Source organism: Gavia stellata, chromosome 6 (genome assembly GCF_030936135.1).
Source record: "Gavia stellata isolate bGavSte3 chromosome 6, bGavSte3.hap2, whole genome shotgun sequence".
Classification (NCBI taxonomy): domain Eukaryota; kingdom Metazoa; phylum Chordata; class Aves; order Gaviiformes; family Gaviidae; genus Gavia; species Gavia stellata.
The window spans coordinates 18,495,938-18,523,647 of NC_082599.1; the positions used below are offsets into that span (position 1 = coordinate 18,495,938).

General features: G+C 37.7%; 1 protein-coding gene across 1 annotated transcript; it reads right to left on the reverse strand.

The window, feature by feature from the left end:
• Positions 1-1,232: 1,232 nt before the first annotated feature.
• On the reverse strand, positions 1,233-27,550 carry YME1L1 (YME1 like 1 ATPase). Its single transcript, XM_059818498.1, has 19 exons — positions 27,435-27,550; positions 24,519-24,650; positions 21,834-21,996; positions 19,659-19,757; positions 16,657-16,766; positions 15,342-15,492; positions 15,146-15,253; positions 14,248-14,330; positions 13,299-13,389; positions 11,478-11,630; positions 9,987-10,119; positions 9,420-9,482; positions 8,806-8,918; positions 8,279-8,434; positions 7,383-7,534; positions 6,376-6,502; positions 6,202-6,275; positions 5,463-5,549; positions 1,233-3,193 (listed from the first exon to the last, which is right to left on the reverse strand). Exons 1-19 carry the CDS (start codon positions 27,462-27,464, stop codon positions 3,050-3,052), a joined length of 2,169 nt encoding a protein of 722 aa, XP_059674481.1. The 5' UTR covers positions 27,465-27,550; the 3' UTR covers positions 1,233-3,049.
• Positions 27,551-27,710: the final 160 nt, after the last annotated feature.

A 27,710-nucleotide genomic window follows, 5' to 3' on the forward strand; every position in this document is an offset into this window, starting at 1 on the left:
GTCCTCCACAAACTTCTCCAACATCAGTACTTTCCATGGGGTGCAGTTCTTCACGAACTGCTCCAGGTGGGTCCTTTCCACAGGGTGCGGTCCTTCAGGAACAGACTGCTCCAGCACAGGTCCCCCGCGGGGTCACAAGTCCTGCCAGCAAACCTGCTCCAGTGTGGGCTCCTGGCAGGACCTGTGGAGAGAGGAGTCTGCTCCATCATGGGCTCCCCATGGGGTCACAGCCTCCTTTGGGCATCCACCTGCTCTGCCGTGGGGTCCTCCATGGGCTGCAGGTGGGTATCTGCTCCACCGTGGACCTCCATGGGCTGCAGGGGGAGAACCTGCCTTCACCACAGGCTGCAGGGGAATCTCTGCTCCGGCACCTGGAGCACCTCCTCCCCCTCCTTCTTCACTGGCCTTGGTGTCTGCAGAGTTGTTTCCCTCACATATTCTCACTCCTCTCTCTGGCTGCAGTTGCTGTTCCACAGCAGTTTTTTTCCCACCTCTTAAATACGTTATCTCAGAGGTGCTACCACTGTCACTGATTGGCCCAGCCTTGGTTGGCCAGCAGCCGGTCCATCTCGGCACCAGATGGCATTGGCTCTGTTGGACATAGGGGAAGCTTCTAGCAGCTTCTCACAGAAGCCACCCCTGCAGCAGACACACCCCCTGCTACCAAAACCTTGCCACGCAAACCCAATACAGTGGTCTCCTACCTCTGTCCAATGATTATGCGAGGAGGAGTTTCAGCTCCTAGATGCACCCGAGAACACCAGAGGTCAAACCCAATGCCTAAAGAGACAAGTTTCTTTGAAACCCCAGATACTGCAGGCACACAACTATCTAGGTATGACAGTAAACTCTTCAATAACACCTCTGCTGTTAAGTTGGCCAGAAAGTAAAGATACCTTTTACACTTGACAGCTAATCTCGAACAATCTTCTTTCATGACCCAAAGAGATACCACCTTTTTTTTTTTTTCTGAGACTGTGCTCACTTCTTTGCATATAGCAAGAAGCTTTTGAATGAGAAAAGTTAGACCTCAAGGACTTACCCCCCAAACCAGATCATTCAATATAGATTTTAGTGACTTCAAAAGTAAAGTTTTTTGCTTTTGCTTCTAAATGCAGGTTCACGTTATTTAGCTGGAAAAGTTCCTATCCAAGTCCCACTACTGAGGCAGCAATTGAAAAAAAAGTCTGAATTTCTAGGGAGAACATTCCCTAGAAATCTAATTAGAGAGAGTGCAATCTTGCTGTCATTCTTAAATTTATTTACAAGTTTAAATGTTTTATACACCTCAATTTACACAGTAGGGAACTTATTACATTTTATAACCATTTACAGTGAATAAAAAGAAAACCAATATGCATAATTAAAATTAACCTTTATTACTCCAAAAACAGATGCCAAATATGCAGTATATTTCTGTTTCTGTTGGTGTATTTCTAAAATATGTGTACAACTGTAACTAGTCAGCCTAGACATTTGGTATACTGTTTTATAACATTTGGAAGTTCTCCCACACTGCACTGGGATGTCACTATAGTAAGCTGACAAAAATAGGCAAATAGAAAGTTATCCTGGTTTTGAAAGAAAAAAAAAAATGCATGTGCTCTTACTAAAAAACTAGGTTATAATCAAGCATTACACTCAGAAAATTCTAAAATACTATGTTACTTCTAGTTTTAAGCATAGCTACCAATTTCCATTCACATTTATTGGCACCAGCCCAACTATTTTCATGTCCAAGTATGGTAACCTTCAACATTAACACGCTAATAAAGGCCCTCTCTGCAACAGAAGTTTATAGTCCCAAGAGTCTACATTTAATTGTGCAGAAAGATTATGATCAAGATGTGTTATTCCCAAAAACCAGTTCTATGAGATGAGAAGAATACTGGCATATAATTGCTAGCAATCGCTTCCACTTGATTGGAAACTGCTTTTCTTTTCAAAAACTTTTTCTTATTATCTTAGAATTTCCAGAGGTTTCTGTAAGGGTTGAAAGAGAAGGTTTTATTTCCTTACTTCTACTGTAGAACAGAACTGGGAATGTTATTTGAAACAACACATGCTTCAAACATTTTCTGAACTACTCTTTAGTGAGTAATTACTGCCCTCTTTGAAGAAATTATCTGTTGGATTATCAAACGCCCATACATAGTATTAGTAGAAACTAGTTCTCTAAAATCTCCAGCAGTGTAAAAGCACTGTCATCAAAGCACTGTTATCCATCTACTGCAGTAATAAAAAACAAAAAAAAAAAAATCTAAGAATCTTGTCAGCAGCACATCAGAGGTCACAGGTATTTCTCTTATCCCTGCCACGGTTCTGCCCCAAACATGGTCCAACGAAGCTTAGACATGTTTAGCCTGTTGTTTTTACATTAACATTTCTCTCCCAGCCATACATGTGTGTATTTTAACCCCAAGAGCACTGAAAACACAATTATTAATGTTTTTGTCTAACATACAGCTCCCACAACTCCCTTTAATAGAGATGCACTGTGTAGCTGCTTCGTTCTTAGAGATGTTTTGTTACATTTCTAAGTAAGAAGTCGTCTTTGAAAGTGATCTCTAGCCTCAAACAGAGTATGAGCATTAGTTAGACTACATACTACTGTTTTACAAATCAGTCTGTCAGTATCCATAAACATTCCATAGCACATATTGTGGGGTATCACTTCAAACGCACACGTAGCAGCACGACCCAGGAAGCTATGCCAAAACATACCAGTATATCTGCATGTTTTTCTTCTCAGCTTCAACACATTTGACTAAACCAAAACGCTGAATTCAACCCTGAGATTTGTCCTTCTGAATAACTTCTTGTGGGAAGAGTATAGGGAGCAGAGGATGAGGAACTTGCTTTGTGTGTCTTATTCTGATGAGACACAACAAAGAGATGAGTAACAGAAGCTCACAAGAGACAGAGTAATATTGAAGTGTCACTAATGCCATACACACATCAGGAAGGGAAAAAAGGCTATGCTGCATAAGACTACTGCATTGCTAGATGTACATTCTTCAAATTATCAGTTACTGTATCACAGAAGTTATCATCTTACTTCTAGTTTTTTTCCCTCTAGAACAATTTGGATTTCTTTGGCATCCAAAGTCTCATATTTCAATAAAGCTTCTGCTAAATTCTTGTGTTCTTTTGCATGAGTCTTCAGGATGTTCTTTGCTCGCTCATATGAGTCCTAATATTAAAAAAAGGTGGAAGGAGATTTTAAGACTTTACAACAGCAAGATTCCACTTTAAAAATTGCTTCCAGGTAAATACAGCTTGAAACAAACATTTAAAGTTGTACCTTACATTTCATAGCTAGCACAGCTCCTGTCTCACAAAGATTTAAAATCTAGCTGGCATAATTAATCAAAAAAACCCCAAAACTTTATGCCACCTTTGCATTCTGCATAAGTGGGACTAAAAATAAAATCCTGAGACAAACCTTAGTATTTTTACATATGACTTAGAAAGACTTAATAGATTTGAAAAGTTGCTGATTAAATGTATTTGATTTTACATTACAAGCAGCGCTACAGCATTCGAGGAATGTTCCTCAAAGTCTGAAGTTTTTAAAAGCTTATAGAACTCTCAAAGTATTATGTAAGTTTAGCTGAAAGCTACCCAACAAGTTACCAGTTGCTGCAAGCAGATGCACATTGCCAGCATTACCAGCTTCAACTTTTAACTTTTAGTTCTACATAGATTGTTCTTACATGACCAAATCAGTTCAAAAACAGCTACAGCAAAAGTGTTAATCGTTTAAGTGTTCCGATATAAATAATTCTCCTGCCTGTATCAAACTAATTCAGATTACCAGAAGAGTGATCTGGAAGTTCTGTGATTATCGAATGTTACAAATTTCCCTACGCATTTGATACTAATAACCGTGAGGAACAGGATACTGGAAAAGGCAACTCTGATCTGATATGGCAATTCCTGTGATTCTGTACAAAATTATTTAGCTGCAAGTTATGAAATGTGGAAGTAACACAAAACATTCACATCTGTTCTAAAACAATTTATAGCCATACTTTTCTTCCTATGAATTGAAGAGGCAAAATACAAATCCTAACCAAAGACAAGAGGAAGTGTTAATGCATATATTAAAGAACCTAAGACCTCCAACTTGTTTCTCACTACTTGTGCATGACAATCACCAAAAAGTTTTGATATGCAGAGATTCAAAGTTGCAGCTACATTAAATACCTGCTTTTGACACCGTTTCCCACATCATCCTCATAGACAAGCTTAGGAAGTGGGGGTAAAATGAATGGATAGTGGGGTGGACTGAAAACTGGCTGATAGGCAGAGCTCAGAGGGTTGTGATTAGTGGCACAGAGTCTAGTGGGAGGACTGTAACAAGTGGTGTTCCCCAGGGGTCAGTACTGGGTCCAGTCCTGTTCAATATATTCATCAATGACCTGGATGAAAGGATAGAGTGTGCCCTCAGCAAGTTTGCTGATGACACAAAACTGGGAGGAACGGCTGACACACCGGAAGGCTGCGCTGCCATTCAGCATGACCCGGTCAGGCTGGAGAGTTGGGCAAAGAGGAACCTTATGAAATTCAACAAAGGCAAGTGCAGGGTACTGCACCTGGGGCAGAATAACCCCATGCATCAGTACAGGTTAGGGGCTGACCTGCTGGAGAGCAGCTCTGTGGAAAGGGCCCTGGGAGTCCTGGTGGACAACAGGATGACCATGAGCCAGCAATGTGCCCATGTGGCCAAGAAGGCCAATGGCATCCTGGGGTGCATCAAGAAGAATGTGGCAAGCAGGTTGAGGGAGGTTTTCCTCCCCCTCTACTCTGCCCTGCTGAGGCCGCATCTGGAGTGCTGTGTCCAGTGCTGGGCTCCCCGGTTCAAGAAGGACAGGGAGCTGCTGGAGAGGGTACAGCAGAGGGCTACAAAGATGATGAGGGGACTGGAACATCTTTCTTATGAGGAAAGGCTGAGAGACTTGGGTCTTTTTAGTCTGGAGAAGACAGGACTGGGGAGGGATCTTACCAGTGCTCATAAATACTTAAGGGGTGGGTGCCAGGAGGATGGGACCAGTCTTTTTTCAGTGGTGCCCAGTGACAGGACAAGAGGTAATGAGCACAAACTTGGTCATAGGAAGTTCCATCTAAACATGAGGAGGAACTTCCTTACTTTGAGGGTGGCAGAGCACTGGAACAGGCTGCCGAGAGAGGTTATGGAGTCTCCTTCTCTGGAGATATTCAAAACTCGCCTGGGCGCATTCCTGTGCAATCTGCTCTAGGTGAACCTGCTCTGGCGGGGAGGTTGGACTAGATGATCTCCAGAGGTCCCTTCCAACCCCTGTCATTCTGTGATTCTGTGAATACTTCCATCCACCTGTGTATTTTCACCAGTACACATTACCAAACTGAATAATCAAGTAAGCTGATGCTCAACTCATCTCAAAATAAATGTATCAGAGCAGAAGGGGAGACAATCTTACCCGTAGAAGTGTTCTTACTTCCTGTTCAATTGCAGACTGAGTTTCAGGGCTAACTTTCCCCGTATCGATATAGGTCATTACACCAAGCTAAACCACAACAAAAAAAAATCATTATCTTGCCACTGTTGCAGTAATACACATAAAACACTAAGAGCTTCCTCAACTATTGCTTCTACATGCAAGCAAATAAAATCGTTAATCAAATGCTTGCCAAAGTGCTTGCAACAGAAGCAAAACAAGAAGCCTATTCATCAACTATGTAGTCACTGCACAGTTCTATTTCAACAGGTCACAGTACAGATCCTGATAAAGCGTGTTCTTATTTAGAAAATGAAACAAAATCCCCAGGCTACTAACACTTGATGGGTAATAAAGACGACTAAAGAAGTTTCGATAGAAGTCTAGAAAATTCAATGCTGTTGCTGCCTCCCCCCACCCCGCGCGCCAAAACCAAGATTATCCTCAATTCTAAAATGTTTGGTTTTATTATAAACATTTTCTGCAGATATTTGTAACTTTCAAGGTAATTTTGAGGTGAAGATCTTGCAAGTTTAAAAATTAACCGTCAAATATACAGGTTTTCTAGTTGAGTTCTCTATAGCAGGGCCAGTCATACGGTTTACTTTCTTTTTTTCCAGAACTACTTAGTCTCTGTGATCACTGACAGCCAAATAGGCATTTAGTTACAGAACAGACATCTCTTTGTATCATATAAATATTTAAGGATTGATGATACTACCTTCTCACTCATTCCAAATCTAGTCACCATCAGTTTTGCAATTTTAGTAGCATTGTCAAAATCGCTGGAAGCACCTAGACAGCAAACAGTTGTAAATTACGTTATTGAAACCAAGTTAAACATGCCAGTCCACAACCTTTGATCAAAAATTCTTTTAACTACCAATCATCTGACCTGTTGTGATGTGATCACTTCCAAATATGAGCTCTTCTGCTACTCTTCCTCCCATACAGACATCCATCTGTGCAAGCAACTGGGATCTAGTTTCACTCCATCTGTCATTTTCTGGGAGCAAAGATACCTGTAAGGCACAGAACTGTGGTCAGGTAACAATAAATGGAAGAAATACTGAAATAATCTAAAAAATATTCTTGTTTCTATCCAAAGCAGATATAAGGGCTTTTATGCAACAATTTGAATGCTCTGGGCCTCCTCCTAGTCTACGCACTCATCAGGTTTGCTTGGAGGTGCTTAGTCTACCAGCTGAAATAGCCTCCTAGAGGCCATGAGCACCACATAAAATTAAGCAACTTAAACCTACCGCCAGAAGAAACAGAACAATCTATTCTATCCATTTCTCCTTATTCCATACACTTGTATTGAGCACAAATCAACTTGCCTGGAAGATTCAGGCCAATTATTTTCTTTAACTGAACACATTAGCTTGGATTAAGTTCAACAGAAACAGACATAATAGAAATATTTTTCTGTTCAAATGTTTGGCAGCTGAAGGCAGAATAGAAAAACTTAGGGTTATTTATGCTAGAAACAAGGTAGGTAACCAGTTAGGTTTAGACAAAGTCACATAGGACAAGGAACAATTTTATAAAGGATGTTTGTGTTGAAAGTACAGTTGAGCAGTACTTCTACTTTCCAGTCCTTCAGACATTCTTCAAAGTTTCACTGTTGGGTGCTATTTTAACTTCAGCAGAATCAAACATACTTACATTTTTTTTCCTTGTATATGTGAACTATTATACTAGCATCTGCTATTTTATTTCAAAATGAAGGATGAAAGCTTTCTATCACACAGAAAAGATGACCACTGAGTTTTCCAAGGGATTGCTGATAACTGAGTATTTCAACATATTACAATAAGCATTAACATAATTACAACAAATAGCATTGTTGGCAAATTCCTCAACAATACTAAACCAACATAAAATTCTAGAAATACTCACATGCCCAAGTGTTGTTCCTCGTGTCATGATTGTAGCCTTGTTGATCGGCATTGCATCCTTAGTATAATATGCAATAATAGCATGTCCAGATTCATGGTAAGCGGTGATGGTTTTGTTTTTCTCATCAATTTCTACACTTCTACGTTCAGGTCCTTAAAACAAGAGGATCTTTACATAAACTTTTTTTGTACACCTGACCACCACAATCCACACACTACATATACTCAAACAGAGCACAAAATAGCTGAGGAATAGCATGCAAGCAAAACTAAACCAACACTCATTAAGTGCAAAATGTTTACGAGTAGGATTTTAATGTCTAAAATAGACCTCAATATACTCTACAGGCAAGTTGCTTCTAAAAGAATAGATTTAAAATACAGTCTGAGTATCTGAGAAAATTCCATTTCTTCTCTCAAGTACGAACAGACCAGATTTTTAGTGTATACATCACAGATGTTTAAATTTTGTGTTATCACACAAGAAGTTAGTTAAGCAGAAGTTCCAGATTTCTGGTCATTTATTCTCTCCTGTCCTTTAGGAATAAGTATGGGAAGGGTAAGAAATCAAGCCTGTGTGTTCCTCTAGGCTCAAGTACAACATGCAGCATTTTTGATTAAAATAAGTATCAAGTCTTAAAGAACGTATTCCATACTAGATTTTTACATACTGCTCTCTGGTCTCAAAAGGTTCTATTCAGAATAAACTAACAGAACACTTGTTTGTGTAAAAAAAACCCAACAAACCAAACAAACAAAAAAACAACCCCCCCCACACACACCCCAAACCAAACCAAACCACCAAAACCTTCTCTCTTTCTCTGTAAAAGTTTTAATCACACTAGAAACCCTGTGTGTATTGTAACATACATGTATGTCTGTTGTATAAAATCCTACCCATTAGAATTTTGTCCTTGGAGAATTCTAGTTCTTTCATGGTTACCATCTCTTTTCCATCAACAGCTGCCTTTAAGGCAGCTTGATTTACAAGATTCTCAAGCTCTGCTCCAGAAAATCCTACTGTGCCTCGTGCAATTATTTCTGGATCAACAGCTGTGGGGAAAAAGCAAACAAACTTGTCATTAGGGACCAGAAAAAGCTTGTATCATGAAGAAATACCAAGAAATGGTCGAATTGTAAGCAAGAATCATTTTCTATTAAAAATAATGCACTAAACAAAAAATTTTCAGCTTTAGAAGAAACGAAGCCTAATTCTTAAGACACTATGAACTGTTTGGGACTAGAAAGAAACACTGCCTCAGAAAACTGTCGTAACACTACGTACTACACAATTTTTGTGTTCTTTACTGAAGACACGTGATAAAGCCACAATTGCTGATGGAATAAAGGACTAATACGTGAGTGGCCTAATCCAGTATAAAAACTGTTACATAAAAATATATTACAGTAAAGCATTTACTTACATGGATCATACTTTATTTTATTAAGGTACCATTTCAGAATTTCTGTACGACCTCTTACATCAGGCTTGGGAACAGTAACTTGCATATCAAAGCGACCAGGACGTATTAAAGCACTAAGGGAAAAGACAATTTAATGCATTGACTTAAAAATGCTGCAGTAAACTGTTACTAACGTATATAAGGAACAAAAATCCATTTGATATTTCTAAAGACATCTGCATAGACTATGTCTGGTGTGCAGATGCAAAGAATACGTTTTTCTTGTCTGTAAAAAGACAGATGAAAGATATTTATTACCAACCCATTCTGAGGGGTTTTTTTGCATTTGAAAATTTTGCATTGCGAACAAGGAATGCAGCTAATCAGTTTAAGTAGAAAAACTTCCAGAAATTTTAGATGCTTAGAATCATGTTACTTATTTCTCCATATTTAACTCAACAACCTTTTAAATGCCAAAACCTGGTCAATACACATCCTTTTTAAGAGGGAAAAATCCCAACTATAACACTGTAATACTTGAAGATTATCATAAGCAACTTTGTTTTTGTTTTTGTGGGGGTTTTGTTTGTTTTTTAATACGTGCTCTGTAGAAGTGATCAATACATTATACTCACTTATCTAATGCTTCAGGGAAGTTTGTTGCACCAATAATGACAACACCTTCATTAGGTTTAAACCTGTATGGAAAAAAACCAGGTGGGAATGTTGGGGGTTTTTTGGAGACAGAATTTATACCTTTTTTGGTCAATAAATACTTCTACTTCTTATCCTGGATGACTTCAACCAGCTAGTCGAAAACATGCTGTCAAACCACAACATGCAATCCAAGAATGACCACATTTAACCCAGCAACTGGTTAAAAATATGCCCTGATCTCAGAGTTGAACTTCTTCCTTTAGATATATAGCCAGCCTAAAAAATTGAGAAACGATTTAAAATAATTGCAGCTATTGTGCTACTACAACTCAGAAGCTTCTATATTCTTTACAGTAAGGTCATTAACGCTACTGTTGGCAGTACCAGAAAGTGGTCATAAGGGCATCTTAAAATTTTTATCCGTAAAAGCATTAAAAAAAAAACTACAAAAAACGTCAAAGCTGTCAACGAAGAAAAATTCACCCAAATATTTGAAATACCAGTCAGTCAAGCACCTTCTATGCCCTCAGAATCCATATATTTACCCATCCATTTCAGCAAGAAGTTGATTAATGGTCTGTCTTGAATAGGGATGCATTGGAGATTCAATTCTCTTCCCACCAACAGAGTCCAACTCATCAATAAATATAACGCATGGTGCGTTTGCTTTTGCTTCCCCTAACAAAAGAAAAATAGCAGAAGGACATTTCAACCACACAAAAGAACAGACACTGTATCATGTAATTTAGGATTCTACTATTTCTATTACTCTTGGATTATAAATTGTTCTGTTAGACATCACCAAAATTGTCTTGATTTTAGCCTAAAAGAATGAAATATATTTTTGAAATAAAGCAAGATAAAGAGAAGCAACGTTCTTCATCTCCACATCAGCTTATTCTTATCATGCTACAAGAAATTACTAGTAAAATAAATTAAGGAATTTGTTGTATTTTGTATCAACTCCCAACAACAGTTTATTTCATAGGCTTGGGTAAAGAACACTGACCTATTAAATAAAAATAATTATGAAATGTGATGGGTCTGAACACTAACTTATTTTAATAGAACCTGCTCGTTACTTAACAGTGAAGACCTCACCCTCAAGTTTACAGGTATTAAAAACACAAAATAAAAATGCAATAATAAACTTTAAGACCATCAACTCATACATGCACACCAGGATGCAACTCATCTTACCCAGCTAGACATATCTGTAACATTGATATTAATGTACAAGTCAGTCACCTAAACTTCTGTAGTCAACAGAAAGAAATGTACATTTTAAGGTACAACATGTGTTATATTTTGCATTCCTTCCATGCGAAGCAAGTCACATTTCTACTAATGCAAACTACTTCCTACATTGTATATGCCTGACAATATCAATCTTCCATTTAAAAGATAAGTTGAATTCCCCCCTCCCCTGATAATATTTACTTGCATACTTAAAATAGAAAACCTCTTCTGTGAAAGTTTTGAAACTAAAAATTAATTTTAAAAATTTTCATTATAATGCACTTTATTCTGGGCCTGTTGACAGGTGTGAGAAAGGAAATCTCAGCTTAGTGCTACACTGTGATCCTGTAAAGCTCTAATTCAGAGAAAGAAAAAAGACAATATAAAAATATGAGGGAAGAAATTGAGAGGGTTAACACTATTTTTTATCTTAAATTTACCATTTAATTCAAATTTACAATAATTTACATATGACAGTAAGTAAATTACAATTTAAAATATTCCATTTAGTTTATAGGACATTACATTTCTAATTAAGTTACTTCTATTCTCTCTGGAAGTGTTGTAACATCAGTTAAAATTTTTTGCTATAATTTCATCTGACAACTAACAAGATTCTACAGTTAACTGATACTCACAGAATTCTGAGATTTACCTACACAATTAGTTTTATTTATTAGCGTCATACACTACTACTTTCCAGTAACCAGAACTGTACCTAATCAAACCTTGTAAAAGATATTGAATACTTAATCTTGCATGTTAAAAGATCTAAAATCCACAAATATTTAACTTACTGAATAGGCTTCGGATGCGACTGGCTCCTACACCAACAAACATCTCATCAAACTCGGATCCAGACGCATAATAAAATGGAACATCAGCTTCACCAGCTACAGCCCGTGCAAGAAGAGTTTTACCAGTACCAGGTGGTCCAACTAACAGAATACCTAAAAAGACAAACAAAAAACCAACAAACCCACACAGTCTTATTACACAAGTACTCTTTCCTCCATGCATTAGAAGAAATAATTTACACTTGGCTTCAAAAAGCCATTAAGATCCCATTTCAGATACTGCCCATTACTTGCAGTCTGAAGAAGCTTCCTATAACAGATCTAGATACACTCTGACCCATATTGAAACAACAGACTTGTAAGACTATCAAATAAAAACAGAAGCCTAAATTATTCTACAAAGCTACTGCTGAGTTTAGCAGCTGAATCCCCAATAATGTCTTCTTCAAACTAACATTTTCTTAGCCATTTCTGAAAGAGGAAATTTGTTTTTTTTTTTTCATTAAATCATTCCAAGTAACTGACTGTAAACAGTGTAGAGCACTAACAGGAAACAGACTTATCAGGTTGACACATTTCAGATTCATTTGGCCTTCTACTATGATCAAGCTTAATCACCCTTTTAAATGAAAACATTTATTTCTGAACAGTCTAAAGCAGTTAGCAAGCACTAAAGGTGCTGAAAGCCGTACTGAAGAAATAAAGGCCTTTTAAGAGTTCAGTTACATAAAAACCCTGCCTTTCAAGATAAAGGACAACTATATATTAGTTTAATAACTAAAGAAGGCACAGTAAGTTTTGTCTAAGCCTAACATATTCATTTGTATAATACAAGTTCTTTTTTGGACATTTTTGTATTACCTTGGATAAGTTTACAAGACTAAACTTATGTTACTTATCTTTCTCAGATGAGAAAAGGTACAATAGAATTTAAAAAATTTGGTGAGAGGAAGCTATTAACTTTAAAAAAATGTAGCTTTATAGAGACAGTTAAAGGAGGGGGAAAATACAGACCTAAAAACCTCTGGGCTACATGAAGTTCTACTCAAAAAGGCATTAATACCAATTATGCATAACTTTATCAGTAATTTTTTCTTTTAATCCTGTATTATGTTCAGTGACAAAGTAGAAGAATTTTTGTAGTTCAGTACATCATCTCTAAAAGGTTTACTCTGACTTCAAAGCAGCTTTGATTCTTAACGCTGTAAAGAAGGCTGCTAACAATGATAAACACAAGTTTGATTTTTGAAAGGCCTTTTGCCTGGAATCTACAGTCCACTGCTTTGCACTGTCATAGCTTATTACCCCCAATGTTATTATTGAATTTCTACCAAATGTAAGATGTATCCAGGCATCTTTGCTTCTCCTATCTGAGTATATCTCAGATACCTCAAATTCTCTGTGGGGGTAGGCAGTAATGACCAATTTGTACATATGGGAAACTGAAGGTCAGACAGGAAGCATGCAACATAACTACTTTAATCTCCACTCCCCCACCCCTAAGTACCTCGTTTAAGGGTATCCTTTAACAAAGAAGCCTTCGCAACTCTCTTTGAAGATTCATTTGTTCCTCAAATATTTTAAACAAACAAGGAAATCCACTACCTATGTCTAACATTATTTCACTATTTTTCCCCAAATACAAGCTAAATACAACAGTAGTATTTAGGCCCATTTTGGTTGTATACTTTTTTGATTCCCTAACTAAAGGAAAAAATATTCAGAAGCTAGGCTGTAAATTAGTCATTCAGTATAGAACAAAGCTACAAAGATAGCCACGGCTACATACGATTTTCACTTCTGCTGAGCAATGATTCTTACCTTTTGGAAGTTTACCTCCTAGTACAGTAAATTTATGTGGGTTTTTCAGGAATTCCACAACTTCTTGCAATTCCTGTTTAGCTTCTTCAACCTACACATTAAATATATGCCATAAAATATAACTAAGCATTTATAAAATACTGCATCTTTTTCGTAAGTGAGTTTTGTATTAGAGACTTGGACAACTCTAAGTCTCTAATTGTGTATTGATCAAAAATACACAACAGAAAGAGGAGATAAGTGTACTACAGAATTTGTGTGGATACCGAGTGTCTGTGAATTTAATTCAACCTATTTCCTAGAACTGTTCTCAGGAATAATCAGTAAACACTACAGTTAATAATACTGAAGGAATAACCAAAGAGTTCAAGATCAGATCAGACCAACAAGATAAATACAGAATCAAAAATTCTACATCAAGATATTAGTCTAATTAGTTAAAAAGAGATTAATTCTATCTATTTGTCCAAGGGGAAGGAGAGAGGGAGGTGGTCCTTTTGCCACTGACAGCCAAAGAACAGTTGAAAAGAAAAAATAAAGCTATCCCATCAGCACTGACATGCCCACTTCTTTCTGGGAATCTCTGTATCTTCTGTCCTAATATCAGATATCCAAAAGAGATGGTACTAAGAGAGAAAGGATAAATGGCATTACCATCTTCTTCTATTGGTCAACTTCTGCAAAAAATAGATTAACATGGATACTTATGGCCTACCTTTCACTATTCTAGCCTTTAAAAATGTGATTCAACAAATCAAGAGTTGGTATTAAATACCACAAAGATAGAAAATAGAACAAGGGTGGTTAAAACCCTCCTTGATCTTGGAGTGGTCAACATATATAAGGCTTCAGTTCATACAAAGAAATTTCTTGAACAGAGTAAGACATTCTTCAGGCTCACAATGATTACTTAAGCAAGAACTCATACACACTTTACTTTTGAACTTACCCCTTTTACATGTTCGAAGGTGACATTTTTCAGCTGGATTGGATCAACTGCTGCATCAAAGATACTCGATGTTCGAAAGCGTACTAAACAGCAGACGATGAACAACAAATTTACACATGAAGTCATTTCATTCCAAGACTGAACTTTGCACTTGAATGCATACCATTAAGCCACTAACTTTACACCTGCCCTTTTAAAAGGGCATGTTTTCATTTACAAGTGTCCAGCGAGAATAAGATACATTTAAAGAAAGAAAATCTTTAAAATATTTGCGGTTAATTCAGTGATGTCAGGGCTTTTTAGTCATTTGTAGTACAGAAAGCCCTGCATCCAAAAGCAGGTACACAAAGCCAGAAGTTCTTCCTCAGTGTTTCTGCACATACCCTAACTTTCCTGAGACCCAGGTGACAACTTAGCATGAAGTTGAAATTCTCCATTTACATTAGCTCAGCCTTTGATCGTTCCGCTATTTCCAACAGATTTCTCAAGATGACAATTTGGCCACACAAGTACCTAGCTGCTATAAACAAGGCTGTGATTACAAATAAAATCAAACCATTTTGCCTACTGCTTACCTAGATAATGCATCATCTAAATTCAAAGACAAATACATAGTTGGTGAACAGTCTGACTTCTTCTCTGCTTGGTTCCATGTAATTGTTTCACCAAAAGAATTAAAATAATTATACTAACAGACAACTACTTTGTCTCTATAAACATTTTGTCACACTATTGTCTGACAGGCTGTAGCCAAAAGCAGTAAATAACTTTTCTCTTTCATTAGTAAATTGAGATGTTATCCTAAAACAATCACAATGTCAAAACACATTTAATTTGTCCTAAACTTGATGGAAAAAACAAAGCAAGTGAAACAGTGGGGGGAAAAAAGTTAACTAACCAGCATCAGAAAAGGAGCCTTTCCCAGGTAAAAATGACGAATATATAGCAAGGTAAAAACAAAGAACGAAGAGAAAGAAAGAAAGCAAACGTGATCTTCTTAAGGAATCTGTAAAAGAAAACAAAAAAAGTTTTAAAATGGGCTGAAATAAACCACTTTCTGTACGCAAGGACAAGATACATGAACTAAAACTTACCAAGTGTTTTTTGCAGGAATACCTGTGCTTTCAAAAAGCCTTCTGCGAAACCAGTTTTAAAAGCATCCTGGTGTGCCTCTGGGATGTTTTTTGTTTTCATTAGTGTATCTAAGTTTTCAACATCAATTCTTCGCTTTCTCAGGATAAAGCCCTAAAATATTTTCCACAGCAGCATTAGTATACAGTAAGTCTTGATACACAGGTAACTTAGTACCTGGCTAGCACAGGTGAGGGGAAAAAATAAAATAAAAAAAGCATATAATTCAGGTGCTATGGGGTTAGTTAGACAACACAGGGCAGTAGCATGAGTGTGGAATCACAATGGCTCCAAGCAGGGGCACCCTGATTTTTGCTGAACAGGTCAGGTTCAGAGCCCTCCTGGACCCCAGTTCCAAACAGAAAACGCAGCCTAAGGCATATTTGTTCACAGCTAGCTTTGTACACTGGATTCAGTGGGAGTCATTAGCTTACGCTTTTTGCTTCATGAAATCAACTTACAATATTTCCAAATATGAAATATCTTCGTAAGTATAGTTTTGACAGAGCTTGATCAAATACATCTCATATGCCCTACCAAATTTAAGAGCAGCACTGCATGGAGCTAGCTCTGGTTTATCTTCATCCATAGTATACCTAGTTCAGAGATGAAATAAACCACATATGCCTAGAAGAAGGGGAGAGTCCAAAGCTAATTTACACACACAATAAGATCAAATGCTTTAATTAGCCTGAGTTCTATACAACCAATTAGAAGCAAAGAGTACCTAGGTTAACTTGGTTTTCTTAAGTGCTTGGCTACCCCAAGCCTGGATAGTTATCTGCCGAATTAAAAGTATATAAGTGAGTTTGTAATCCATAAAAAAACAAGTTTAAAATTTTTGTATCTTAAAAACATACTAGCCACAAGTAAGTCTATTCTTAAAGCATCAATCACATGCTGAACTGCTTAAAAAAAAAAAAAAAACATTCTTGTATGTTAAACTAGCTGTATTGCTATTTAAAGGAATACTTCATTTGACTCCAAGCTATTTTTAACAAAACCACAAAAACAGAATACCAAGAATTTTATTTCTAGAGTTTAAAACTCTGAAACTACTATCCTAAAAAATTCAAATAATCTTTTTATTGATGATATATGAAGCAAATCTACATATTAGTAAGAAAAACAGTATGTTGGCATTAGCTTAAGTTTTAGAATCAAGGCATTTTTTCACACTAGTGAAACAAAACACCCTTGGTAAACTGTGAAGGTTCACTGAAGGGAAAGAGATGGTCTGAATAAACCCAAAACCTTCATAATGCTACTCATATTTACCTTCAAAAGTGAAGAAAGTGAATTTTTTGTTTCTGTGAATTGTTCAGATGTTGACTGCAAACGCCTTGCTCTTGATCTCAAAGTCTTAAAGGTCCGTGATTGTATGTAAACTGTAATAATAAATAAAAAAGTTAAAAGCTATCCATTACTACCACTAAAAAAAAGGCCTAAGAGATTTCAGAAACTATTATATGAAAAAGACCATAGTTATTGAACTGAATATAATCTTCCCAAAACGTCCACAGTAAAAAGTGAAGAGAAATGCAAACAGCAATCTGTTTAAGATGCCTGACCAAAAAAGTAAAAAACAGAGAACTGTATGAAAGACACTTATGGATCTAATAGTAACAAACTGGATAAATAAGCCGACAAATTTTAGTACTGTAAATGGATAGTTAGGTGATCATGAATCATGTTTGTAATCTAAACTTGCAAGCAAACTGCTTACTGTTTCACAATATATTTTCCCATAAATTTTTTTGTTAAAATAATCAGGAGCTCACGTTGTGAATTACAGACAATTGGCCAACCCTATCACCATCTCAGGGAACAGAGGAGAATCACAGAATCACTAAGGTTGGAAAAGACCTGCAAGATCATCAAGTCCAACCATCAGCCAACAAACACCACCAGGCCCATTAAACCATGTCCCACAATGCCTTGTCCACATGTTCCTTGAACGCCTCCAGTGATGGTGACTCCACCACTTCCCTGGGCAGCTAATTCCAGTGTTTCACCACTCTCTCAGCAAAGAAATTTTTCCTAATATCCAGTCTAAACCTCCCCTGGTGCAACTTGAGGCCATTTCCTCTTGTCCTGTCACTCGTCACTTGGGAGAAGAGGCCAACACCCACCTCTCTACAACCTCCTTTCAGGTAGTTGTAGAGAGCTATAAGGTCTCCCCTCAGCCTCCTCTTCTCCAGGCTAAACAACCCCAGCTCCCTCAGCCGCTCCTCATAAGACTTGTGTTCCAGACCCCTCACCAGCTTCGTCGCCCTTCTCTGGACACGCTCCAGCACCTCAATGTCTTTCTTGTAGTGAGGGGCCCAAAACTGAACACAGTACTCGAGGTGTGGCCTCACCAGCGCTGAGTACAGGGGCACGATCACCTCCCTACTCCTGCTGGCCACACTATTTCTGATACAGGCCAGGATGCCGTTGGCCTTCTTGGCCACCTGGGCACACTGCTGGCTCATATTCAGCCAGCTGTCAGTCAACACCCCCCAGGTCCCTTTCCGCCAGGCAGCTTTCCAGCCACTCATCCCCAAGCCTGTAGCGTTGCCTGGGGTTGTTGTGACCCAAGTGCAGGACCCGGCACTTGGCCTTGTTGAACTTCATACAGTTGGCCTCGGCCCATCCATCCAGCCTGTCCAGATCCCTCTGCAGAGCCTTCCGACCCTCGAGCAGATCAACACTCCCACCCAACTTGGTGCCATCTGCAAACTTGCTGAGGGTGCACTCAATCCCCTCTTCCAGATCATCGATAAAGATATTAAACAAGACCGGCCCCAAAACTGAGCCCTGGGGGACTCCGCTTGTGACCGGCCGCCAACTGGATTTAACTCCATTCACCATGACTCTCCAGGCTCGGCCGTCCAGCCAGTTTTTTACCCAGCGAATAGTGCACCTGTCTGAGCCATGATTCGCCAGCTTCTCCAGGAGAATGCTGTGGGAGACAGTGTCGAAGGCTTTACTGAAGTCCAGAGATACACAGCCAAATTAAATCCAGGCAGGCTGACAAACATGAAACGTTTGGAAACTAATCCAGAAGGATGGGAATTAAGGTTCCTGCTCTAAGATAAGCTTTGTCTAAAAACCTGGCTGATAAGGTGCCCTGAAAAGATCTGGAATGGCTTAGGTGTGCTGTTAACTTAGAAACTGACAGAAGAAATTACACCATTTAAAACACAGTTAGCTTATAGCACTATATGTCATCTTCTACCAAATCAGAGACCTTGTGATGGAGATTTTATCACATAAGTCACTAAAGCCAAGGATATTTATCTTCCTTCACTACTATGTTTTAAAATAATCACCAATACCAGTCAATTATATAGTTTTAACTAAGCCTTCTGTTATCATAGAATAACACCAGATAAAAGGAACTTCTGGAGGTGATCTAGTCAAACCCCTGCTCAAAAAAGGTCTAACTGCAACATCAGATCAGGTAGCTCCAGATCTCATCCAGCTCAGTTTTGAAAACCTCCAAGGATTAAGATAACACAACCTCTCCAGACAATCTGTTTCAGAACTTAGCCATTCTCACTGTGAAAATTTTCTAACACAAATTTCCTTTGCTTTTACTTGTAATTGTTGCCTCTTCTTTGATGTGTACAAGAGAAGGGTAACTAATACAGGTCTATTGCCTTCTTGCCTTCTCTTCTGTTAACTTTAAAACCTCAGATCCTTCAGCTTCCCCCATACATTAAACGCTCGAAAATCTGCACCCTTCCTTGTGGCCCATCACCGGGCTACATCCATTTTGTCTGCATCTCTCTCTTAACCACAGGACACAAAACCATACAGAATATCCAGATGTATCATCAGAAGAACTAAATAGAGGACAATACCTGAACTCCCTGAGCTCCTGATTATGTTCTTGCTAATGCAGCCCTGTTGTTACCTATCATACATCCAGGAGTAGTTTAAACCAGTCACCAAGCACCTTAGAAAGTTCATCTGGATGAATACCAGATTCAACATATTTATTGATTCAAAAGTAGTCAGCTCATCTATCATCTTTTAAGAATACGATCCACAAATACTTGACATCTGTGAACAAGATTCTATAGTTACACCATGTTTACTAACTTAATTCTGGAAACATACTACTAAAATGCAAAAATAACTTCATGATTTAAAGTGTTAATATCAATGTAAAGTTCCCTCTGGAAGTTTACCAGTATTTCCTGAGTGATGCCTCTAAGACAAAAGTAAAAATACTTTCCCAGACTAAAAAGATACCATAGAGATTAAAAATAGTGTAGTTTATTGTTGTATACCTGGCCAACACCGAACATCTGAACAGAAATTTTGGAGGGGATTAGGATGCTGTCTGTACAAACAAGATGAGCGTAAAGCACTGAAAACATCCACGAAACCTGTAAAAAGATACAGCAAAGTGTAAATACACCCTATCTTAAATGGCAACTAAACATTACGTCTCACATAAGTTGTTTTTTCTTTCTCAAATATTAATTCTATTTTACTACGGTCTTTCAGGCATCTTTAATTAAACAAATTAACCATTACCAGTACATAGATAGTTAACTTCTTTGCATTAACTTATGTCAGGCACTTTGCAATACACCAGAATTTTTTCTAATTAGAACTTCCAAAAATATTGGTACCCAGAATCTTGAATTTGAAGCTGTATCTGGGAGAGAAAACTCTGCATATCTGTACAGAACTGAATAAAATTATCTAGACTGGACAGGAATCCAAAGACTTTCATGAAGCTGAAGGACCAGCATTCAACCAATCATTCAGTTTCAAAGGCTTTAAAGAACAAACTGCTCACAGGCATTTTAAAACAGACTATGTGTAACATATGAAAACATTTTAAACTATACTAAGTCTACTTAATTGTACAGTCCTTGTGCAATACAGAAACAAGAATATATAAATAAATAAAAGAGCATCACAGTGAAAAAGTTTTTAGCAGATACTATTTCAAGCACACTATAGACTGCAAGACAAGAGGACTACCATTTATCTTTTGTTTAGTTACCAAAAGCTCAAAGAACTCATCCTCATTTAGCAGAGAAGAATTATTTAAGAAACATCAGAGACCTGGGAAGGGAGGAGGAAAAAATTGAGGCCAAGCCTACATGTGGTCTCTTCCATAGTAATTCAGAAGCTTATGTAATCATAAAGAGGGTGGGGTTTTTTGTTTATTTTACATATTCTGAGAAAGTTATTACATCTGTTAGATATATCTAGAACAGCAAAAAAGAACGCTGAAAGTTCCTACTAAATTTTTTGAAGTTATAATTGTAATAACAGCTTACAAGCTAACAACTGAAATACTAAGGAGCTATGGGAAGGAGAAAAAAAGATTAGCTATTAATTCTACAACGCTGTATATTCCACAATCTTCTACAGTACCGCGTATCGGCTAATCTAATACAACATAATTATGAACACATTAGTTTAAAAAATATAAATACTCTCCTCACTTTATGCACAAGTATATTCACAACATACACATATCAATAGTAACAGTCATCCATAGCATGCAGTGTCACCTACACCAAAAGTATGTTCTTGAAGATTTAGCATCTCCCTTGCCTGCAGCAGGTTTTCACTGTAACCTTGCCTTTTCAACTGTGAATGAAACAACCAGTCTGGTGAGCTTCCATGTTAATCTATCAAAGCTTTGAAGCATTTGCAACTTTTTTCTTCAGGGAACTACCTCTGGGCTAATGTTTTTACATCTCGCATCGCAATGCAATTTAATACTTCTTCTCTAATAGCAGCCCTGAGATTTTATTTTTATGCTCTTTCTCCCAACTGCAATACTATGTAGGCAGTATCTCAAATGTCAGCTTATATGCTTCTTTTTCTAACACATTCTCAAGCATCTACAATGGCCTTGCTTCCTGTATTTTAGACTAACCCAGCAAAACATCTTTAACCAAGAGCGGTAAGGAACCACTCTTGGTTTATTTCAGCAATGAAATACGCTACATGGACTGTTAACAGCTTGCCACCCTGAAATCCTTTCTAATTAATGTCCTTGTGTAATGTTGCTTCAAGCAAAAAAGGAATAACTTAATGTAAACTGGAGATGTTCATGACTGTGTTACATTAGTAGATTAACAAAATCTAGTTTCTTCTATTTGGTGAAAAAATTCATAACTCAGGTTCAACATTAAGAGACAATGCACTTGTACTACAGCTGAGTTCAGACTAGTTTAACAGCAGCCAACTTCAAATCTGAATTTGAAGAAACAATTCCAAAAACTGGGTTGAATTTTCTGAAATTCCCAAGATTCAAAAGCACCACTCTAGAGACAACCTGTGTACAACAAAAAAAAACCATTAATACTCTTTTTATTGAAGATTTTTTTTAAAACTATGAGTTATCTACAGCACAAGAGATTAAAGATAAACTGTGTTCACCATTATAATCTAATTCTTATCAATTCTCATAAGCACTTTACTCTGAAACATACCATGCTTATTTTCAAAGAAGGACTCGGCAGAGATGTATGATGTATGCCACTGCGAAGAGACTTTGTTTTCTGCACAGTACCCAGGAAGCAACCTGTTCACCAATTCTTTGAACTGGTTAGTTTTCAAGTCAGACAATCCCAGATCTCTTAAATTAAGTACAGACTGCAAAATAGAAATAAATGTTCAAAATTTACTTAAGATTATCTTAGGGAAAAAAATAAGAATAACTGAGTTAACTTTTTGGCTTGATACAGCATCTATATTTCACAGTTCAGACTGAAATAAAAAAATATTTAAATTAAGATAAATGAATGAAAGGAGATCCTGTCAATGCTCCTGTCAATGCAGAACTTTTCCATTCGCACACATTGATATTTTCATTGTCACAGTACATTCATGACAAGTATATTTGCTTCCCAATTCAGTCTTTTTAACAACTTCCTACTCCCTGATTGAAGCAGGCACCAAAAAAAAAAATAATGCAGCTTTCCAACTCTTTATGATAGAGCAAATGGAGAGTGTGAGGGGGAAAGATGTACAGCAATAGCCACCCATTATATTTCATTTAAGTGAGCAAACTGCAAAATCCCCCCAGCCCCTTTTCTCTAGGGGCTAGCCTTTTTTCAGGTAGCACAGATTTAGCAGCAGCACAAAGACTGGTATTTAGAAACTATACCCAGAGTCAAAATCTTAAAAAGCCACAAGCTGGGTAGACACACAATGAAAGGCAAAAGTTTCTATGGGGAAAAGGGTAAGTACTAGGATCTGGGATTTCCTACAAAACAAAGAAACTATGAAAAAACACAAGGAGGTAAAGGCACATACACTGGAGTTACTAAAGAAGTAACCTTGATCAAAGTAATTTTAATCTTGTATTTTACAGATAGGAAAAAAATCTTTTTGTGGGAGAGTATGTTTTAAAAATACGTATTGGTTTGGCCCCTTTAAAATATCTATTAGCCGCTTAATATTGCTTCTGCAGTAACATTTTCTTAACTGAGAGGTACATATTGTATTCTACATGTACTTGCAGATGTTAATTTTTGATTGTTAGAGCATTGTGGATTCTATTTTTGGTTTTCCTAAAATGTTTTTATGTAAGCTTTGTGTTGATCTACTCTCAAGGTGAAATTAGATTTCCAATAAAAAGACATACATGAGAAATACTTGAATAAAATGTCAAAAGAAGTGTTTTTAGAACAGATTCCTAGATGCATCCAGAAAACCACCATATTCAAAGTTTATAGTTTAAAATCGATTTCATAAATAAACAAAGTATTCTGTTTTAAAGGCTAGGATAGATTGCTTCTGGTCCACTTATACTCAAAATAGGGACAAATAGATTTTTAAACATCATTTGACTTTTACACATAGTTTAAAGGAGCAGATCAAGCCTTCCTACTTCAGCTTAATAATTGCTTGGAAAATTACTGAAATGATAAGGGGGAGGAGAAGATTAAAAAATTTAAATGTACCATTTTCTGTGACCCTTCAGAAGAGGTTACTACTTCCAAATACAGATTTAACTTCGCAGCAGAGAGGCTTCACATTCTCAAATAATGATTTTTGCCATTCTAATAGTTCAGCTTTATTCAATATTAGAACTGCATGTACTATGTCAGTATTTGCCTTTTTTTAATTTGAACTTAACCTTTCAACTATAATAAACCTAAACTTAAATAATCAACTTAATTAAAGTAGTTTTAAAGAAAGTTCTTAAAGAGAGACTTTTTTAATTATTATTTTTATATTTTTATCATGCTAGGAGAAAGCAAACAGCTGTATGATGAATTAGAGAGAAAATATTAAATGTGAAAACTCCTTTATTTCAAGGAGACCAGATTCTCTTGCTGAGTAGAAAGACAAATATAGAACTGAATAAATGACACACACTTTTAGTTTCATTCAATAATCCAGGTCTCCTGCTGCAATCAATTTTTATCACCAGAAGCAAATACAGGATCACAAAAAAAAACCCCCAACAATGGAATCACAACACAGGGATGATTACTACAATCCATGTTGATTTCCAAAGTTCTGCAGTTAGTGAGAGACTCCATGTTTTTCCTCACAAATTTTCTTAGTTAGAAAACTTGTCGTAAGGAATTAGTTGAAAGAGAAGTGGCAAGATCCGATGCTACTTTGCACTTTCTGTATTTTGATTTTCAATGTGAAGAACAAAAAATACCTAATGATAATGAAAGATATTTTAACAGAAAAATAAGAAAACATGCAAATATGCTATTTAATCTCTGAAAACCCCTCAACATATTTTAAGTTACAGTCCATTTTCTCACAAGCAATAATGAAACAAACTGCTAGAACTCAAGAGAGAGAAAAGACAATAAGGGGTTTATTAACAAAAAAGTTAATGTTTCTTGCTCTAAAGTAACAGTAAGTTGAAAGTGAAAACAAATCCCCTCCCCATTTGCAAATTACTACTGAGACAAATACTAGCTTTTTTTCTTATTAATGAAATACTGTATATTCATAGAATCCTTACTGCCAAAGCACCGACTGACTGAAGTTCTGTCAGAAAGTTACATTCTATGTGTTAACATTCTGTTTCGTTTAGTCACATTATTTTATAAAACGGCTCAAATATTAAAGTCACTTAAACTGCTATTATTCAGATTTAATTCAGTTAAAAGCAAGCCACCACCTTTCCCAAAGGTTTTTAGTACCTCACTCTTCTGAGGATCATGCTCTGGGGAAGCATCCCTCTGGACAGGCTGTACGGATGCTGTGCTGGCAGTAGTAGTGGAGCTTTTTGGTGAATGAAAGGCATTGATAAGGTGACTCAGAGGAACAGTAGCCTGGAAAAAAAAAAATCAGATCATGATTTAAGCTTTTTTAAACTATTTAAACATATCTCCATTCCAAACCCTGACTTAGAATTGCGTATCTTGTATGCTGCCTTTTAACTGCGGACTTCATAATAAACCACATGAACTTAGCTTCAACACCACAGTGTCACCTGATATCTCTATTTAAAGAAAAAAGAAAGTTTAAGTATGCATAACATTAGAAGCTGACAAAGCTTGGAAGAGAAAAAAAAAAAGAAAGAGGCTACACTTTCTAGTTTTCAAACATAAGCACGGTTTAAAGAAAATAATCACTACATTTGCAAATACAGAAGTAGGTACAGATCATCAACACTTAGGAGATGCAAAGACTGCCCTCAATTTGCACCTAAGACAATGTTTAGTTACAAAAAAAAAAATATACAGCTTCTTATATATTGTTCTCAGCTGAAACAGCAGGGAAACAAAATTGCTACTGCACTTAATACTTCCTTCAGAATATTTTTTTCAATTCTTTTTTTTTAATCACTTGTTTGCTGTTAGATATGTGCTGTTGTAAACAGATGACAGAACAATAAGGATTGTTGCTGTCTTCTAACAAATACTACGAACTTAACAATCATTTCATGCAAATAAAATACAAAACTTTGTGAAACAATGCTTTTCCCTTGTAGTCACCACGCCCCCATCACAGTCAATCAACTTACATTCCAAATAGGTGTTTTTTACCCACATAGCAATAAAAGACATGAAAAGGAAACACAATCAATATGGGGACAGAAAGAGAGGAAAAACAATAGCAAACAACTTCTACACTGAAAAGTCTGCAAGTTGACACCATCTCTTGAAACATATAAAACCTGTTTATAGTTACTGTCATTTAGGAACTTTCTCCTCTTTGGAAGAAATGCTCCCTTAAAATAATCCTGAGCCTGCCTTGGTGTCGCCAAGACAAAACTAAGATCACCATTCTGATAAGACTTTACAACACAGCCACAGAAGAGAAGTAATGCTCTTCGAACAACATGAACAGAAAAAGAATGGTAAATGAGGTATTCCATCTATTTAATGGTAGGCCTTAATTTCAGACTTCAATACGAAATATTGTAACATAGCAAATTCTAGATTATCCCTGGACAGATGTCCAAGCAACAGATCTCATCAAGCTGGTTCCCCTTGAACCAACTTGAACAGAAAGCTCAGTGGCTGCTTTTGAATAGCTTTGAATTATGAGGATTTATCCACATCTTACTAATTCAGAGATCATCGTTCTTAAGTACTACTGATTCCTGTATCATTTTTCAATCAATACTTATTTTCATCTATGGAGTAATAATTTTATAACTTGAAATACCTGTATTTTTTCCTGCATTATACAAGTTATTCACAAAAGTTTCCTTTATGTTTTCTTCCTTGAGATCCCACTGTAGCAACATACCTAATTATCAAACTAATGCATACGGAGCATATACACATATCACAGTCAATTCTGCAGTTCAGCAGCACTCAGTCAACTCAGTGGCATGACCTCATGAATAGATACAGAAGCCCAGGTGCACAACATATTAGGGCTCCTCCTCTAGCACATGACTATGTCTATTGTGACTATACGGTACAAATAATCCCAACACTTCCAAAATGCCTCAGTCCCAATACACATTACTAGGGAAGAGAGTTGGGGTGCAGCTCTGGCTGCTGGAACAATACCTGATTAAGCCTCTGCCTATGAATGTCTTTCTGCAAGAACTTCCATCTGTGTTGACTAGACAGAAGATCAAGAGAGACAATGCTGTGAGACATGAAAACTGCCTCAGAATTAATTGTCAAAAGTTATAATTAAACTCTGGGAGTTTGTGGTAAAACCATAAAGCCTCTAGAGGTCAAAGCCAGCATCCCAACCACAAACCAAGCTTTCCTCCTGCATTTCCCACTATGAAAAGGTGGAATGACACATTCCTAGAAATATCATTATAAAGTTCTGTCATTTCTCTACACTAACAAAAGCAATTAACACATTCTCCATATCTGGAAAGAATAATCAAATCCCACTGTGGAATAAGACTATCACAATCTAATCTCCCTAACACAAAACATAAAAATAAAACCAACATTTCAGATCAAAGTCCATAAAACCCACTAGTCCCATCCAACTCACTACCCAATAAAAGATGCCTTCCCGATTGCATACAAACTGTTCTATATAACAAAAAATTGAGGGCCTTTTCCTTCACTAACTCTTCTAATTTCTAAGTAATTTCTTTTTGGTTTCCACAACAACCCGTGACAATTAACAGCACAGCTTAACTTCTGCTGTAAAAACACCACACACACACCTCTCCTTGCTTCTACTATAAAAACAGATACTAAAAAGCGCCATCTCCAGGTTTCTTCTTCATTTCAGATTTTACAAGCTTTTACTGTACGTTCCTCTCTCCTCCATTTACGTTTTTTTTCCTAGATAAGAATCCTAGGCCGCTGTAGCACCCCCCCTCCCCTCCGCTCTTCTCGCTGCGACACTCGGTGCCGCCGAGCCGGCAGCCCCCCGCGATGTGTCTCCCACACCTCGTTCAATGCTCTCCAACGCCCCCAAAAACGTGGCAGCCGGGATCTCGGCTCCTCCAGCCGAGGCCCACAACCCCCGGGTCTTCCGAGTGCCTCCGCTCAGCCCCACTGCCTCTACCCGGAGACGAAATAAGCCCCCGACCGCAGCCCGGTGGAGAAGGGTCCCCAAGCGCGGAGAACGGCGCACCGCAACGGGCCGGGGCCGCCGCCGGTGCGCTCCGCGAGCCCCCTCACCTGAGGCTGCACAGTTGAGAAGGAAAACATCCTCCCGGCGGGGACGGCGGCGGCGACCACAGGACCCTCTTCCGCTTCCCTGCCCAGACGTAGAAGCCGTGCCCGCCTGTCAGCCTCCGCCGCTCAGTCGCTGTGGCAGCCGCCACCGCCGCCAGCAGGAGGGCCCGACGGCTCCCCTCTGAGGGAAAATGGCCGCCCCCTACGGCCGGCAGTGACCAGGCCCGAAGCTGTCCCGGAAGCGGCTGAAGATGGTAGAGCTTCCGGGTCGCCTCTCCC

Bases quoted from the DNA above. Each gene is read 5' to 3' on its own strand.
- YME1L1 (XM_059818498.1), bottom strand. From the start codon at position 27,464: ATGTTTTCCTTCTCAACTGTGCAGCCTCAG. The intron at 8,919-9,419 runs GTGAGTATAATG...CTTTTCCCTTAG, and splicing joins TTCCCTGAAGCATTAGATAA to TGCTTTAATACGTCCTGGTC. The intron at 5,550-6,201 runs GTAGTATCATCA...GTTGTGGTTTAG, and splicing joins GATTTGGAATGAGTGAGAAG to CTTGGTGTAATGACCTATAT.